The following is a 16,141-nucleotide window of genomic DNA, read 5'->3' on the forward strand; positions in this document are numbered from 1 at the left end:
TCAGATACCTGTCAGTTATTACTGTGGTTTCTTTCATTTACTAAAAGTGATTTATCGACTACCCTGCACGGCCCAGGAGGAGAGGAAGACATACCAGGGGACGGGAAGCAGCAGAGTAATCTGCTCCATCCCATCCCATAATCTGAAACATAAGTACCTATCAGTAACTATACTACAGAGCAGAATAAGAGATAGCCAAATCTGCTTTCATGAATAGCCTCAAATCACATTTTTTTCTTTCCCAGCTTTTCTGCTCAGAATGATCAGAAGCCAGTTAAAATGATGTATCAGTTGAAGAAGTTTCCCTTCGGCTACGTCTCTGAAGTCAATTGCCGTATCCTAGAGCTGCCTTATGTTGGAGGTGAGCTCAGTATGATTATCCTCCTGCCAGACAACATTGATGATGATACTACTGGACTACAGAAGGTAAGCTTGTTTTTTTTTACATCAGTAGTTTTTATTAAGGGTTTATGCATGAGAATCCACGAACCAGACGGAAAAGACAAGGAGGAGTCCACGAACCGTCTGGTTCGTGGACTCTCACCAGCGATCCGGTGGTTACATATATACCCCCGCCTAACGTTGGCAGCAGATCCACCTGTTGTTCCTTCTGACTGAATTGATCTCAGTTTATCTTTTTCAAGTGATCTCTCATCAGTGATTCACTGGGAGGTGCGATACATATTATTCTACGAAGAAAACGACACCAAAAAACATAAAAAACTCATGTCGACCTTTTGACCTGTCAACCTAGACCATGTCGATCTATAGACCCTGTCGACCTAGTTACTGTCGACCAATAGTGGTCGACCTAGACACTGTTAACTTAGTTACTATCTACCTTCCATACCACACCCATTTTATTCCCCCTGGCTGGCCTGGCCCTCTCTCTTTCCCCTGCAGCATGTAGCGAGCGGTGATTGATTGACAGTCCTGTCTCTCTGCTGCTGAACTGTCTGTCTCAGCGGCAGCGCCGAATCCTCCTGGCATGTCGGCAGTGCCAGGGCAGGGCAGAGCACATGTGAACTGAGACAAAGCGCAGGTGGGAGGAGGGAGGGTGGGGAGGGCATGTGGTGTGACATCATCACGTCACATCGCGAGGCTGTCAGAGCATGACACTGAATGTGCTCTGCGGCCACAAGACTGAGTCTGACCAGGTGGTGGGCGCAGCAGGAGGGGGTGTGGGGGAAGAACAGTTAAAGCACAGCAATGAGCAGTGCAGCATGCTGGGCTTGGTGGCATCTCGCGGGGCGTGGCCCACATGTTAGGCGCCGGGGTCCGCTCGTCTGCGCGGCCCGGCGCCCAGCAACTAGGGACGCCGTGCGCGTACAGCCGCCGGCTCCCTAGCAACGCTAGACGCCGGGCGCGCTGAGCCGCACGGACCCTAGCAACGGGGACGCCACTGGCGGACCGCGTTCCCCGTTGCTGGGTCCTGTTTAATTAATAGGTGCACCTGATCTCTGGCCGTGCAGCAAGGCAGCTGCATGGCATTCATTCTAATCAGCTCTGTCAGCAGCTGATTGGAGGACTCCTGTTTAAATACACTCTCAGGGCTTCTCACAGACGCCGGTAATAGCTTCCTGCATGCTGTCTTTGTTTGCTGAGAGTCTGTTTCCAGTCTTGCTGTATCCGGTCGTTCCAGTCCTCTGAAGTCCTGTACTCGGGAGTTATCATCTCGTCCCGGGAGTCCTGACCGATCACCGTTTAACATCCAGTGGTGTTCGTGAGTCGTGGCTCTGCCGTGTGTAGCGGCTCGGCCGCTTTACCCTTTATTATTTGTGTTTGGAGCATTTTGCGGAGGGTTCCGCTTCCACAGGTCCACTCTGGTATCCGGCGGTGCCGGGTAGGAGTATTGGACAAGTGGATTTTGGTTGTCCTTTTCCCTGGCGGTTTTTCCGCACATACTTTAGGTTTTTTAGTTAGCTCGTAGCCCCTGGCCTGTTGTTAGCTAGAGGTCCTCTTGTTATCATCCTGCCTCGGATTTCCCTTTGTCTCTCATTAAGACCGGGGGGCATCGGAGTTGGGCAGACATAATCCGCCCTTCAAACGCAGCTGCCAAGGGCTCAAGAAACCATAGTCTCGCAAGGGATTTCCGATAGCACGGGTGAGACAACAGAGTTAGGGCGCCAGGGGCTATTATTCTTTCCTGCTCCCGTTCCCAGCATTCCATTCCAGTGCTCCGGTCATTGTCATAAGATCTCCTCTGGCCAGGAGTGCTGGAATCATAACATTATTACCGGCCATACCAAAACTTAAAATTAAACAGGGTTTAAGTTTTTCTTATTCAGTTTTGTGAGAGTTTATCGGCCTCATGAATCCTACAGGTTTAGGGCCAAATCCTGGTCAGCTCTTAGTCAGACAGATTCAAGAACTTACTCAGATGGTTCAGGATCTTTCTCTTCGGGTGAAGTCGCAGGAAGATCTTTTGCGAGCTTCCCCGAAGGTAGTTCCTGAACCAAAGATGCATTTGCCTGACCGTTTTTCTGGTGATAGGAAAGAGTTTTTTAATTTTAAAGAACCCTGTAAACTTTATTTTCGTTTAAGACCGATTTCCTCGGGTACTGAATCTCAGCGGGTCGGGATTATTATTTCTTTGCTCCAGGGGGATCCTCAGACCTGGGCATTTGGTTTAAAAGCAGAGGATCCGGCATTGTTGTCAGTGGACGCTTTTTTTGGGTCTTTAGGGCTCTTGTATGATGACCCTGATAGAGAGGCGTCCGCTGAAAGTCAGTTGCGCGCTCTCAGACAGGGTAGAAATCCTGCGGAGGTTTATTGTACGGAGTTTCGCCGTTGGTCGAACGACTGTGGCTGGAATGACCCAGCCCTGCGCAGTCAGTTTCGCCTCGGCTTATCAGAGTCTATAAAAGACAGTCTCCTTCAGTACCCCGCTCCTGAGACTCTCGATAAGCTCATGGAGCTTTCTATTAAGATAGATCGTCGTCTCAGAGAGCGGAGGGCTGAAAAAGGAGCACCTGTAAGGTCAAGTCCGTGTGTATATTCCATTCCTGAGGACGTAGAGGAGCCCATGCAGATGGGTCTCTCCCGGCTGTCTCCTGAAGAAAGAGCCAGAAGGCAAAATTCTGGTCTTTGCCTGCACTGTGGGGGTAAGGGACATTTTTCTCGTAATTGTCCGAACAAGTCGGGAAACGCTTTGACCAGGTGAATTGTGAGGGGGTTCACCTAGGTCTGCAGCTTATCTCCTCGAATAACTCCCTTTTAGTCCCAGTTAAAGTTTCCTTTGGCAGCCTCAGTTCTTCGGTGTCGGCTTTTGTTGACAGTGGAGCTGCAGGAAACTTTATGGATTTAACTTGGGCTAAGGCCTTAGGCATTCCTCAGTTACCTTTGGGTAGGTGTGTCACCATGCATGGCTTAGATGGGAGTCCACTGTCCAATGGGGTTATTTCTCTACGTACACCCCCTGTATTACTTACAGTAGGAGCTCTACATTCTGAAAAAATCGAGTTCTTCCTTACTCATTGCCCAGCAGTTCCAGTAGTTCTGGGTCACCCTTGGCTGGCCTTTCATAATCCCACCATTGATTGGCGGTCGGGGGAGATTTCACAATGGGGTACCTTTTGTGATGGGGAATGTATTACGTTTCCAGTCAGAGTAGCAGCTGCAATTCCTGAACTCATTCCTGTGGAATACCAGGAGTTTGCTGATGTGTTCTCCAAAGGCAATGCGGACATTCTGCCTCCTCATCGGCCGTATGATTGTGCTATTGAGCTTATTCCTGGTGCCGCATTACCAAAGGTAAGATTACGTGCTTTATCCGGGCCAGAAACTGCGGCCATGAATGATTATGTTAAGGAGAGCCTAGGGAAAGGATTTATTAGACCATCAAAATCTCCTTTAAGTGCAGGTTTCTTCTTTGTGGAGAAAAAGGATGGCTCGCTTAGACCTTGCATTGACTTTAGAGCCCTGAATAAGATCTCAGTTAAAAATACTTATCCTTTGCCGCTGATATCTGTACTCTTTGATCAGCTACGTTCGGCTGTGATTTTTTCTAAAATTGACCTTAGAGGAGAGTACAACCTCATCCGAATCAAATCTGGAGATGAGTTGAAGACGGCCTTCAGTACTCAGTCAGGTCACTACGAGTACCTGGTGATGCCGTTCGGCTTGTCCAATGCTCCAGCAGTTTTTAAAGACCTCATTAATGATGTGCTCCGTGACTTCCTAGGGAAATTCGTGGTCGTTTACTTAGACGACATCCTGATTTATTCTGAATCAATGGAACAACATGTTACCCAGGTGCGTCTGGTTCTTCAGAAGTTACGTGAGAATCATTTATATGCCAAGCTGGAGAAGTGTGAGTTTCATGTCACGGAGGTATCTTTTTTAGGGTACATTATTTCCCCTCAGGGATTTTCCATGGAACCAAAGAAGCTCCAGGCCATCCTTAGTTGGGCGCAACCCACCAATTTAAAAGCAATTCAGCGCTTTTTAGGGTTTGCGAATTATTATAGGAGGTTCATTCATTCTTTTTCTGACCTGGTTGCTCCCATTGTAGCTCTGACAAAGAAAGGAGCGGATCCTACCAACTGGTCGCGTGAAGCAGAGTTGTCCTTTCGGGCCTTGAAACAAGCCTTTGTCTCGGCTCCAGTCCTCAGACATCCCAATCCGGAATTGCCCTTTGTTGTGGAGGTTGATGCCTCGGAGGTTGGAGTGGGGGCTATCCTTTCTCAAAAGGATCCGGAGTCTCTGGAGTTACATCCTTGTGCCTTTATGTCCAGGAAATTCTCCTCCGCTGAATCCAACTATGACGTTGGTAATCGGGAGTTACTGGCGATAAAGTGGGCTTTCGAGGAGTGGAGGCATTGGCTGGAGGGAGCAAAACATACCATTTCAGTATTGACTGACCATAAAAACCTGCAATACATCGAATCAGCTAAGCGGCTTAATGCCCGGCAGGCACGTTGGGCTTTATTTTTTACTCGTTTCAAATTCATAATCACTTTCAGGCCTGGTTCCAGGAATACCAAGGCTGATGCCCTGTCACGCAGTTTTCTTCCGGTTCACAATAACAGTCCTGTTACTCCCATACTTCCATCTTCGGTCATTTGGGCAGGCCTCACACAAGATTTATTTACCCAGTTAAAACAGCTTCAACACCAAGCTCCTGGAAATACTCCTGCTGGTCGTCTTTACGTCCCTGAGTTTTTGAGAGCTACTGTTTTGACTGAATTCCATGATAACAAAGTTTCTGGGCATCCGGGAATCTCTAAGACTTTGGAGTTAGTCTCCCGCTCAGTATGGTGGCCTGGTCTTCCTAAAGACGTTAAGGAGTTTGTTTTTTCATGTCAGGTTTGTGCACAGCATAAGGTTCCCCGTTCCTTGCCTATCGGGCAACTTATGCCCTTAAATGTCCCTCTCAGGCCATGGTCTCATATTTCCATGGATTTTGTGGTAGACCTTCCCCTTTCAGCTGGATTCCGAGTCATATAGGTGGTAGTGGACCGTTTTAGGAAGATGGCTCATTTCATTGCTCTTCCCCGACTGCCATCTGCCCAAGGGTTGGCAGTTTTGTTTCTCCGCCATGTTTTCAGACTTCATGGGTTGCCTACTGATATTGTTTTTGATCGGGGTCCACAATTCATCGCACAATTCTGGAAGTGTTTTTGTGCTTCATTAAAGATGAAATTGTCGTTAACATCCGGTTACCACCCACAATCCAACGGGCAAACCGAGCGAGTTAACCAATCATTGAAACAGTATTTGCGTTTGTATTCAGCCAAACTCCAGAATGATTGGTCCGAGTTTCTTCCGTTGGCGAAGTTTGCTTACAATAATTCCTGTCATTCCTCCACTAAAGTGTCTCCATTCTTTTCAGTTTTTGGTTTTCACCCCAGAGCTAATTCTTTTTTTCATCATTCCTCAGTCTCCCCGCTAACCTTAACCTCCCATCTCAGAGCCATTTGGAAAAAAGTGCACCTTGCTCTCAGAAAAGCGGCCTTTCGAGAGAAGAAATTTTCTGACAGGCTCCGACGTCCTTGCACTTTTAAGGTGGGAGATAGGGTATGGTTGTCGACTCGTAACATCAGGCTTCGACAATCCTCGGCTAGATTGGGACCCAAATTTATTGGGCCATTTCTTATTATTAAAAGAGTCAACCCAGTTGCCTTCCGGTTACGTTTACCAAGATCTCTTAGGATTGGAAATACGTTTCATTGCTCCCTGTTGAAACTATACGTTTCTTCCAGTAGATTTCCAAGGAGGATCTCTCAGGGTAGATCTCCGGTGGATGTACAGGGACAACAGGAGTTCTTGGTGGAGAAGGTTCTCGATTCCAAATTGTCCCGGGGCCGGCTTTATTTTCTGGTGCACTGGAGAGGCTATGGTCCGGAGGAAAGGTCTTGGGTCTTGGATAAGGATCTTCATGCCCCGAGGCTCAAGAGGGCATTTTTTCGGGAATTTCCTCGGAAACCTGGCTTTAGGGGTTCCTTGACCCCTCCTCAAGGGGGGGGTACTGTTAGGCGCCGGGGTCCGCTCGTCTGCGCGGCCCGGCGCCTAGCAACTAGGGGCGCAGTGCGCGTACAGCCGTTGTCTCCCTAGCAACGCTAGACGCCGGGCGCGCTGAGCCGCACGGACCCTAGCAACGGGGACGCCACTGGCGGACCGCGTTCCCCGTTGCCGGGTCCTGTTTAATTAATAGGTGCACCTGATCTCTGGCCGTGCAGCAAGGCAGCTGCATGGCATTCATTCTAATCAGCTCTGTCAGCAGCTGATTGGAGGACTCCTGTTTAAATACACTCTCAGGGCTTCTCACAGACGCCGGTAATAGCTTCCTGCATGCTGTCTTTGTTTGCTGAGAGTCTGTTTCCAGTCTTGCTGTATCCGGTCGTTCCAGTCCTCTGAAGTCCTGTACTCGGGAGTTATCATCTCGTCCCTGGAGTCCTGACCGATGACCGTTTAACATCCAGTGGTGTTCGTGAGTCGCGGCTCTGCTGTGTGTAGCGGCTCGGCCGCTTTACCCTTTATTATTTGTGTTTGGAGCATTTTGCGGATGGTTCCGCTTCCACAGGTCCACTATGGTATCCGGCGGTGCCGGGTAGGAGTATTGGACAAGTGGATTTTGGTTGTCCTTTTCCCTGGCGGTTTTTCCGCACATACTTTAGGTTTTTTAGTTAGCTCGTAGCCCCTGGCCTGTTGTTAGCTAGAGGTCCTCTTGTTATCATCCTGCCTCGGATTTCCCTTTGTCTCTCATTAGGACCGGGGGGCATCGGAGTTGGGCAGACATAATCCGCCCTTCAAACGCAGCTGCCAAGGGCTCAAGAAACCATAGTCTCGCAAGGGATTTCCGATAGCACGGGTGAGACAACAGAGTTAGGGCGCCAGGGGCTATTATTCTTTCCTGCTCCCGTTCCCAGCATTCCATTCCAGTGCTCCGGTCATTGTCATAAGATCTCCTCTGGCCAGGAGTGCTGGAATCATAACACCACATGGATCATCACAGTGTGTGTTCATGCGTGCTGTAGTAGCAGGCATGACGTGTGGGGGGTGCTGGACATTAGGGGGTGCCTGTGCGCACCAGGCACCCCTGCGTGCACGCCTATGCCTCTCAGGGAGAATCATGTAAAGAAGCCCATAGGCTTCTATAGGGCAATGCCTTCCACATTCAAGCCCCAGAATGTATTGCATTCTAGAGCTTGGTGCATATGTTCTAAACGACCAAACCTCTGAAAACGACAGTTTTGGAAGTTTGAACACATTTTTAGCATTGGTGCATCCCACCTTATGTCTTTAATTATCCACATTATTAGTAATATTTTTTTTCTTTATTTATATGGCACCACAGGGGTTCCACAGCACCAGTTCATAAACGCATGAGCACACAAGAAAACAGTGACTTAAAAATACAAGACAAAGCAAGTAAAACAAGTACTTGGTATATAAACATTTTTGCATCAGTGCTCATAAGCAGCATGGTGGCAGATACCAATGGTTAGGTGCCATTGAAGGGAGCATGGAGTAGATGATAGTATTAGTAGGGAAGCCAAAGCACATTAGGGAAAAGGGCTGTGCTCATGAGAGCTTACATTCTAAAGTTGAGGGGCAGACAGACAGGGGTGACACAGATGAGGTAGATAGTGAGCAAGGGACAGAGGGTTAGACTGAGAGATTGCTGGGTTTGGTGAAGAAATTGGTCTTGATAGCCCTTTGGATTTTTGTAGAGGATGGAGAGTCTGATAGAGGAAGAGAATTCCAGAGGTAAGGAGCACCACGGCCAAAATCTTGAAGGCGGTAATGGGAGGAAGTAATCAGTTGGCAGGAGAGGCCATATTCATATGAGGAGTGAATAGGGCGGGTGTGTGAAGGGAGAGACATAAATGCACTGGAATGGGTGAGGGCTTTGTGAGTGTGAGAAGTTTGAATTACTGTAGCTTCTGGAGGGGAAGGGGGTGGCCAGTGTAGAGCTTGTAGGAGAGGGGAGGCAGACATAGCATATTTGGAGAGGAAGATGAGCTGGGCAGCAGTATGGAGGACAGATTGGGGTGGAGAGAGGCTGATGTCAGGGAGGCCAGATAGGAGGAGTTTACAGTAGTCCAATCTGGAGATGCCTAGTGAGTTGATGAGGGTCTTAGTAGCATGTAGGGTGATAAAGGATCTGATATTTAAGATATTTTTGAGATGGAAATGGCAGAACTGCGACATGTACTGAATGTGTGGTTTGAAGGAGAGGGAAAAGTCATGGATAACTCCATGACAACTCACTTGGGAGCTAGAGGAGATGGTTGTGATGTCAACAGATATGAAATTGTGGGAAGTGAGGTGTAAAAGTCTCTATATTTTAAAGCTGCGTCTATTTGCATTACACCCCCCCCCCCCCCCCCCCCACCAAACCCCAGTGCGATTATGCGTATGCTAATACCTACATAAAAGAGAGTACGGTATCATATACTGATAATTGTGATCCAACGCACAATCAGATTTAATTTAGCAAGTACAAGTATTAAACACCATTACAGATATAAAACATTAATGCAGGTATAACACACAAGTGTTTAAATGAGAGAGTTACAATTACAGTCAATATACATACGGAAGTTTCCCTGGTTCCAGGCAGCCAGTCATCAGATAGAAGACTCCTTTTGGATGTGTGTGTATGTGTATGTGTGTGTGGTTGTGTGAATGAGAATGTATGAGAGAGCTGCCTGATTCTGGGTCACTATTTTATACAGTAAAATAATGGGTGTATACAACAGTGAGTTTCATTTTCTTGCATTGGTCCAGGGGCGGGATGTTTTCAATTCACCATGGATCATTAGTCAGTTCAAACATTGGGAGATGTTTAATCTTGGTATGCTATTACAGAGGCTAGCCACTTGGTTCCCGCTGAAATGCTTGTGCTGGAAGTCCTTTGTTCTTATCGATGTGACTTTATAATCTAACATTGATCATAACTAATTGTCGCAATATGCGATAATTTACTAACAGCTACCGGATTATTACGCACATTCTTCTGACTATTTTGACCCCAAACATGATATTGTCAACTTGTCCCATTCCTGAATGGCACATAGGACTGTTTTCCTGCTCTATAGTACCTTCTTTATATAATTTAAAACATAAGTATGATGTATTCAGACTATGTGCAAAATATGTGTGTTATAAATGTGTTTGTATGCGTCTTTCTACAATAAGCTTCTAAGTCTGCGAAGTATTCATTTAGTCCTTCTCACCAGTGGCGGATCCAGGACAAAATGACAGGGTGTGCACCATGACAGGCGAAAAAATGTGGGTATTATTTTTTCCGCACAGAAAGTAAGAACGCCCCTGGGAAAGTGGTACTGGCCTTGCAACAAGGGTATAACCTCTCAAAGGGAATGCAGTATCCATATAATGGGGAAGAGTGTGATGCCTTGAAGAGGCAGATTATGATAGGACAGAGAGAGTGATTGGGAGATAGTGACGCAGGGGAGAGGCAGTGGATGATGGGGATAGATAGTGGGAGATGGAAATGCAGTGGGTGATAGTAAGAGGCAGTTGGTAAAGCCAGGGAATGGGTGACAAGGGGAGGAAGTGGGTGATGCCAGGGGGAATCAGTGGGTGATGTAAAAGATGATGGTGAGAGGCAGTGGGTGACAAAGAAAGATAGTGGGAAATGGAGAAGCAGTAGGTGAGGGGGAGAGGCAGTGAGTGGCAGGAAAGGGGGATGGGGAAAGGGAGTAGGAGACAGAGAGGCAGAGGGTGACAGTGAGAGGCAGTGGGTGAGGGTAGGGAGTGACAGTGAGTGACAGGGAGATTGTGGGTGACTGGGTAGGTAGTGGGTGACAGAGAGCGGCAGAGGTGAAATGGAAGCAGTGGGTAACAGGGAGACAGTGGATGACAGGCAGATAGTGGGTGACTGGAGAAGAAGCAGGTGACATGGGTGGCAGAGAGAGGCAGGGGTGAAAGGGAAAGGAAGATAGTGAAAGGGAGGCAGAGGGTGACATGGAGGCTGTGGGTGACAGTGAGTGATGGTATAGGGTGACAGAGAAAGGCAGAGAGTGACAGGGAGATAGTGGGTGACAGGGAGAGGCAGTGGTGACAGGCAGATAGTGAATGACTGGGGAGGCAGTGGGTGACATGGGTGGCAGAGGTGATAGTGAAAGGAAGAGGGTGACAGGGAGATAGTGGTTAACATGGAGGCAGTGGGTGATAGAGAAGCAAGGGTGACAGAGAGGCAGAGGATGACAGGGAGATAGTGGGTGACTGGGTAGGTAGTGGGTGACGTGGAGGGAGTGGGTGACATGGAGATAGTGGGTGACAAATAGAGAAAGCGAGAGAGACTGAGGGTTACAGGGAGATAGTGGGTGACAGAGAGACTGAGGCTGACAATGCGATAGTGGGTGACAGAGACTGAGGGTGACAGAGAGAGATACTGATGGTGACAGGGAGATAGCGGGTGACAGAGAGAGACTGAGGGTGACAGAGAGAGATACTGATGGTGACAGGGAGATAGTGGGTGACAAAGAGAGACTGCAGACAATTCCCGTAGCTTGAGCAGTAAAGTTAGCGGTAGTTAAGACAGCCGGGGACGCCCGGCTCTCAGAACTGTGCACAACATCATGACACCGCTCACTGCAGGGGGAGTCTCTGACCTAATTAAGGTAGTCCGTTCCGTGTGAGGGCCAAGTGGTGACCGAACACACAAGTGGAACAAGCGGCAATTCCAATTGGGACTCCATACGGGCAGATCGGCGACTCATTCATATATGTGCTGTGAGTATGTTGATCAGCTGGTAATTCAAAGTATATTTATAGCCCATATTCACTGATTTACAGCTCATCCCACCCACCCAGCCGGAGAGCCATTGTAATAAGATACAAAGTGTCTGGACATCCACACAGTTGTTACATTCGTGACTGACACTCTGAATATAGTTACAATTTAGCAACAAGTTTGTGCTAAAACTATGTGCTAACATTTGTGCTAAAACTATGAATTGGATATATTGAAGTGATGAATATATTCAGATATAATCAATTCCTTTTATAATTTGTTGTAATGTATTTGTATGTGTTTTTAAACTGTGATAAAGCATAAATTATTCTATTGAAAACCACTGGCATTTCTACTTTTAATACTATTATAATTCAATAGTCAGTGATCTTTTTTTTTTTGGTGGTAATTTAGAGACCGAGGGTGACAGGGAGTAAGTGGGTGACAGAGAGAGAGACTGAGGGTGACAGGGAGTAAGTGGGTGACAGAGAGAGAGAGAGACTGAGGGTGACAGGGAGTAAGTGGGTGACTGTGGAGTGGATGACAGAGGTGGCAGCAGCAGTCTCCTTACTTTCACCTCTGTACTGACCTTTCTGCTGTCTCTAAGTTCAACACCACCTGGTCCACACCCAGCCCATCCAGCACTGCGACTCTGCTCCTCGCAGCACCTCCTCCCCAGCCCTCAGCAGCAGCAGACCTCCGTCCTCATCCACTCCCCTCCTCAGCAGCAGCAGACCTCCATCCTCATCCACTCCCCTCAGCAGCAGCAGACCTCCGTCCTCATCCACTTTCCCTCCTCAGCAGCAGCAGACCTCCATCCTCATCCACTCCCCTCCTCAGCAGCAGCAGACCTCCGTCCTCATCCACTCCCCTCCTCAGCAGCAGCAGACCTCCGTCCTCATCCACTCCCCTCCTCAGCAGCAGCAGACCTCCGTCCTCATCCACTCCCCTCCTCAGCAGCAGCCTCCGGGCCCCATGCTGAGGGCTGGGCTGAGTTGTCACTTGCAGTATGGCACCCGCGTTGTCGCTGCTGTGCTCCTCTGCACTGCACATCACGTGTGCACTGTGCAGGGAGCCAATCTAGATCAAGCCTAGCCCAGCAAGCAGAACGCTGGAGGCGGAGCTGCTGAAAGTGGAGGGCTGACAGCAGCCTAGAGTAATGAAGCTGTCTGCAGTATAAAAAAAAATCTCTAAACGACAGGAAGGGCATGTGCCTTGGTGCGCCCCCCCCCCCCCCCATATCCGCCACTGCTTCTCACCCCGTATTAAGGGTCTGTAGTTGTTTCAAACAAACATACCAAGCTTTGTACAAGAGGGCACTTCTCAGTGATTGCACCTTTTACCGTATATACACTCACCGTGCGGCAACACGCACACCGTGCAATTCTATATACAGCATGTGGTAAAGACGCATGGTGTGCCTCCATATGTCACTTGCGTTTTTACGCCACCACCGAGAAATGCTACTCTGTGTGTAGTTTGTATGTATCATTTTTCTGACTTCGACAGAGGTTATGCAGGAGGGTGAGAAGATAATTAGCTCAGTCTTAGACATGTTTAGTTTAATAAAGTGCTGGGACATTTAGTTGGAGATACTGTAGCAGAGAGACATTTGGAGGTATGAGTGAGAATAGAGATGGAGAGGTCAGGGGAGGTAAGGTAGATCTGAGTATCATCAGTGTAGAGACGATAAGCTCACCTACACAAGATGTATAGAGGGAGAAAAGGAGAGTTCCAAGAACAGAGCCCCTTGGGGGACATCAACTGTTAGTGGAAGTGTGTGGTGGTGGGGAGATGGAGTCATGAGAGTAGACAGAGAAGGAAAATTTAGCAATTTTTTAAAATTCTGAATTAAAGATTGATAGTGTTTAATGGCCAATTTTTCTGTTTAACTCCAGCTTGAAAAGGAGCTGACCTTAGAAAAATTCCAAGAATGGACAGGACCCGGAAATATGTATCCAGTTGATGTCCATGTGCATCTGCCCAAATTCAAGCTAGAAGACACTTATAAGCTTAAATCACCATTGTCTACTCTGGGAATTGTGGATGTCTTTGACAAGGGTCATGCAGACCTGTCAGGGATGTCAGGATCCTGCAATCTTTTCTTGTCTGAGGTCATCCACAAGTCTTTTGTGGAGGTGAATGAAGAAGGCACAGAAGCAGCGGCTGCCACTGCTGGCATTGCGATGGTAATGAGCCTGCCACGGGAGGAGGAATTCAATGCTGATCATCCCTTTCTTTTCATCATTCGAGACAATAAAAACGGCACCATACTTTTCTTAGGCAGATATTGCTCTCCATAGTAGGATCAATTGTGATAAAACAAACTAAGTCTGCTAATGTTTGTCTCATAAAGCAAAGCAAATATGAAAATAAAGTGCTGTGTTCTAGAGGCAATATAGTATTTCTGTTCATTGTTGAAAACTATATACTGTATCATGTATTATCAAAAACCAAAGGGGTTGGGTACGAAATCCCAGCAGTCAGAAGACCAACAGCAGAATCCTGATGGCCAGAATGCTGATGGATCCCGATAAGTAATTTTACTCTACACCTACCACCCCACAGCCTAACCATAAACCCCCTTCCCCCGAGATTCTGACCCTCAAGATCCCGACTGCCGGGATATTGACTGCATCCCAACCAGAAAACTTCAGTTAACTCCGCCAGATGCAGAGAAAATAGCTTGTGATGGAGAGCTCTGTAACATCCATCTGGATCATTTGGTTATATCTTTTTAAGCCGGGCAAGCACATGACAAGCTCTATACATTAATTTATCAACTTTTTTTATGGAACTAGAGTTGGAATTCTTTCTGATCTTTGGCCAGTCCTCATTCCAAAATATCTTTCCAAGCGCAGTGTACAGGCTAACCTCATAAGTCATGGACAGTGGCAGGCCTAGAGATGGTGATGGGGAGGGGGGGGGGTTGTGTATGGTGGGAGAGATTCTTCAATAGCCCACCCTTCCTGATCTCTGGTTGGTGAATACCAAAGGGATGTAATTTTAAATGAGTTCAGCACAAGTTCTCCCTCTTATAAGCTCTGTCTCCCTCTGCTGATCACTTCCTTTCCCACTTGTAGCTTATAAAGCAAGTTGGAGGGGTTTCAGGGTTTCCAGTGTGGACATGTAACATGTCCACACTGGCATGTAACACTGTCCATGTAACATGACAAACACACCGCTGCTAATTAGTGATGTGCACCGGACATTTTTCGGGTTTTGTGTTTTGGTTTTAGATTCGGTTCCGCGGACGTGTTTTGGATTCGGACGCGTTTTGGCAAAACCTCCCTGAAAATTTTTGGCGGATTCGGGTGTGTTTTGGATTCGGGTGTTTGTTTTACAAAAACCCCTCAAAAACAGCTTAAATCATAGAATGTGTAGGTCATTTTGATCCCATAGTATTATTAACCTCAATAACCATAATTTCCACTCATTTCCAGTCAATTCTGAACACCTCACAATATTATTTTTAGTCCTAAAATTTGCACCGAGGTCGCTGGATGACTAGGCTAAGCGACCCAAGTGGCCGACACAAACACCTGGCCCATCTAGGAGTGGCACTGCGGTATCAGACAGGATGGCACTTCAAAAAATAGTCCCCAAACAGTACATGATGCAAAGAAAAAAAGAGGTGCACCAAGGTCACTGGATGGCTAAGCTAAGCGACCCAAGTGGCCGACACAAACACCTGGCCCATCTAGGAGTGGCACTGCAGTGTCAGACAGGATGGCACTTCAAAAAAATAGTCCCCAAACAGCACATGATGCAAAGAAAAAAAGAAGTGCAATGAGGTAGCTGTGTGACTAAGCTAAGCGACCCAAGTGGCCGACACAAACACCTGGCCCATCTAGGAGTGGCACTGCAGTGTCAGACAGGATGGCACTTCAAAAAATAGTGCCCAAACAGCACATGATGCAAAGAAAAAAAGAGGTGCACCAAGGTCACTGGATGGCTAAGCTTAGCGACCCAAGTGGCCGACACAAACACCTGGCCCATCTAGGAGTGGCACTGCAGTGTCAGACAGGATGGCACTTCAAAAAAATAAGATTTTACTTACCGGTAAATCTATTTCTCGTAGTCCGTAGTGGATGCTGGGGACTCCGTAAGGACCATGGGGAATAGACGGGCTCCGCAGGAGACAGGGCACTTTAAGAAAGAATTAGGAATACTGGTGTGCACTGGCTCCTCCCTCTATGTCCCTCCTCCAGACCTCAGTTAAGGAAACTGTGCCCGGTAGAGCTGACAGTACAAGGAAAGGATTTTGGAATCCAGGGTAAGACTCATACCAGCCACACCAATCACACCGTATAACTCGTGATAAACTTACCCAGTTAACAGTTTGAACAACAACAGAGCATCAGACCAACCTGATGCAACCATAACATAACCCTTATGTAAGCAATAACTATATACAAGCATTGCAGAAGAAGTCCGCACTTGGGACGGGCGCCCAGCATCCACTACGGACTACGAGAAATAGATTTACCGGTAAGTAAAATCTTATTTTCTCTAACGTCCTAGTGGATGCTGGGGACTCGGTAAGGACCATGGGGATTATACCAAAGCTCCCAAACAGGCGGGAGAGTGCGGATGACTCTGCAGCACCGAATGAGCAAACACAAGGTCCTCCTCAGCCAGGGTATCAAACTTGTAGAATTTTGCGAAAGTGTTTGAACCCGACCAAGTAGCTGCTCGGCAAACCTGTAATGCCGAGACCCCTCGGGCAGCCGCCCAAGAAGAGCCCACCTTCCTTCTGGAATGGGCTTTTACTGATTTTGGAGCCGGCAATCCAGCCGCAGAATGAGCCTGTTGAATCGTGTTACAGATCCAGCGAGCAATAGTTTGCTTTGAAGCAGGAGCACCCAGCTTGTTGGATGCATACAGGATAAACAGCGACTCAGTTTCCTGACTCCAGCCGTTCTGGCTACATAA

The 16,141-nt window shown here is 47.7% G+C and overlaps 1 protein-coding gene across 3 annotated transcripts in view; it reads left to right on the forward strand.

The window, feature by feature from the left end:
• Nucleotides 1-13,598, forward strand: part of SERPINB1 (serpin family B member 1) — a 75,744-nt gene extending 62,146 nt beyond the window's left edge. For all 3 annotated transcript variants that reach the window (XM_063923040.1, XM_063923042.1, XM_063923043.1), the window contains 2 exons: nucleotides 259-426; nucleotides 13,105-13,598. In XM_063923040.1, coding sequence (XP_063779110.1) covers nucleotides 259-426; nucleotides 13,105-13,509 — 573 coding nt within the window. In that variant the 3' untranslated portion in view covers nucleotides 13,510-13,598. The remainder of the gene's footprint in view (nucleotides 1-258; nucleotides 427-13,104) is intronic.
• Nucleotides 13,599-16,141: the final 2,543 nt, after the last annotated feature.

Source organism: Pseudophryne corroboree, chromosome 5 (assembly GCF_028390025.1).
Source record: "Pseudophryne corroboree isolate aPseCor3 chromosome 5, aPseCor3.hap2, whole genome shotgun sequence".
NCBI lineage: Eukaryota > Metazoa > Chordata > Amphibia > Anura > Myobatrachidae > Pseudophryne > Pseudophryne corroboree.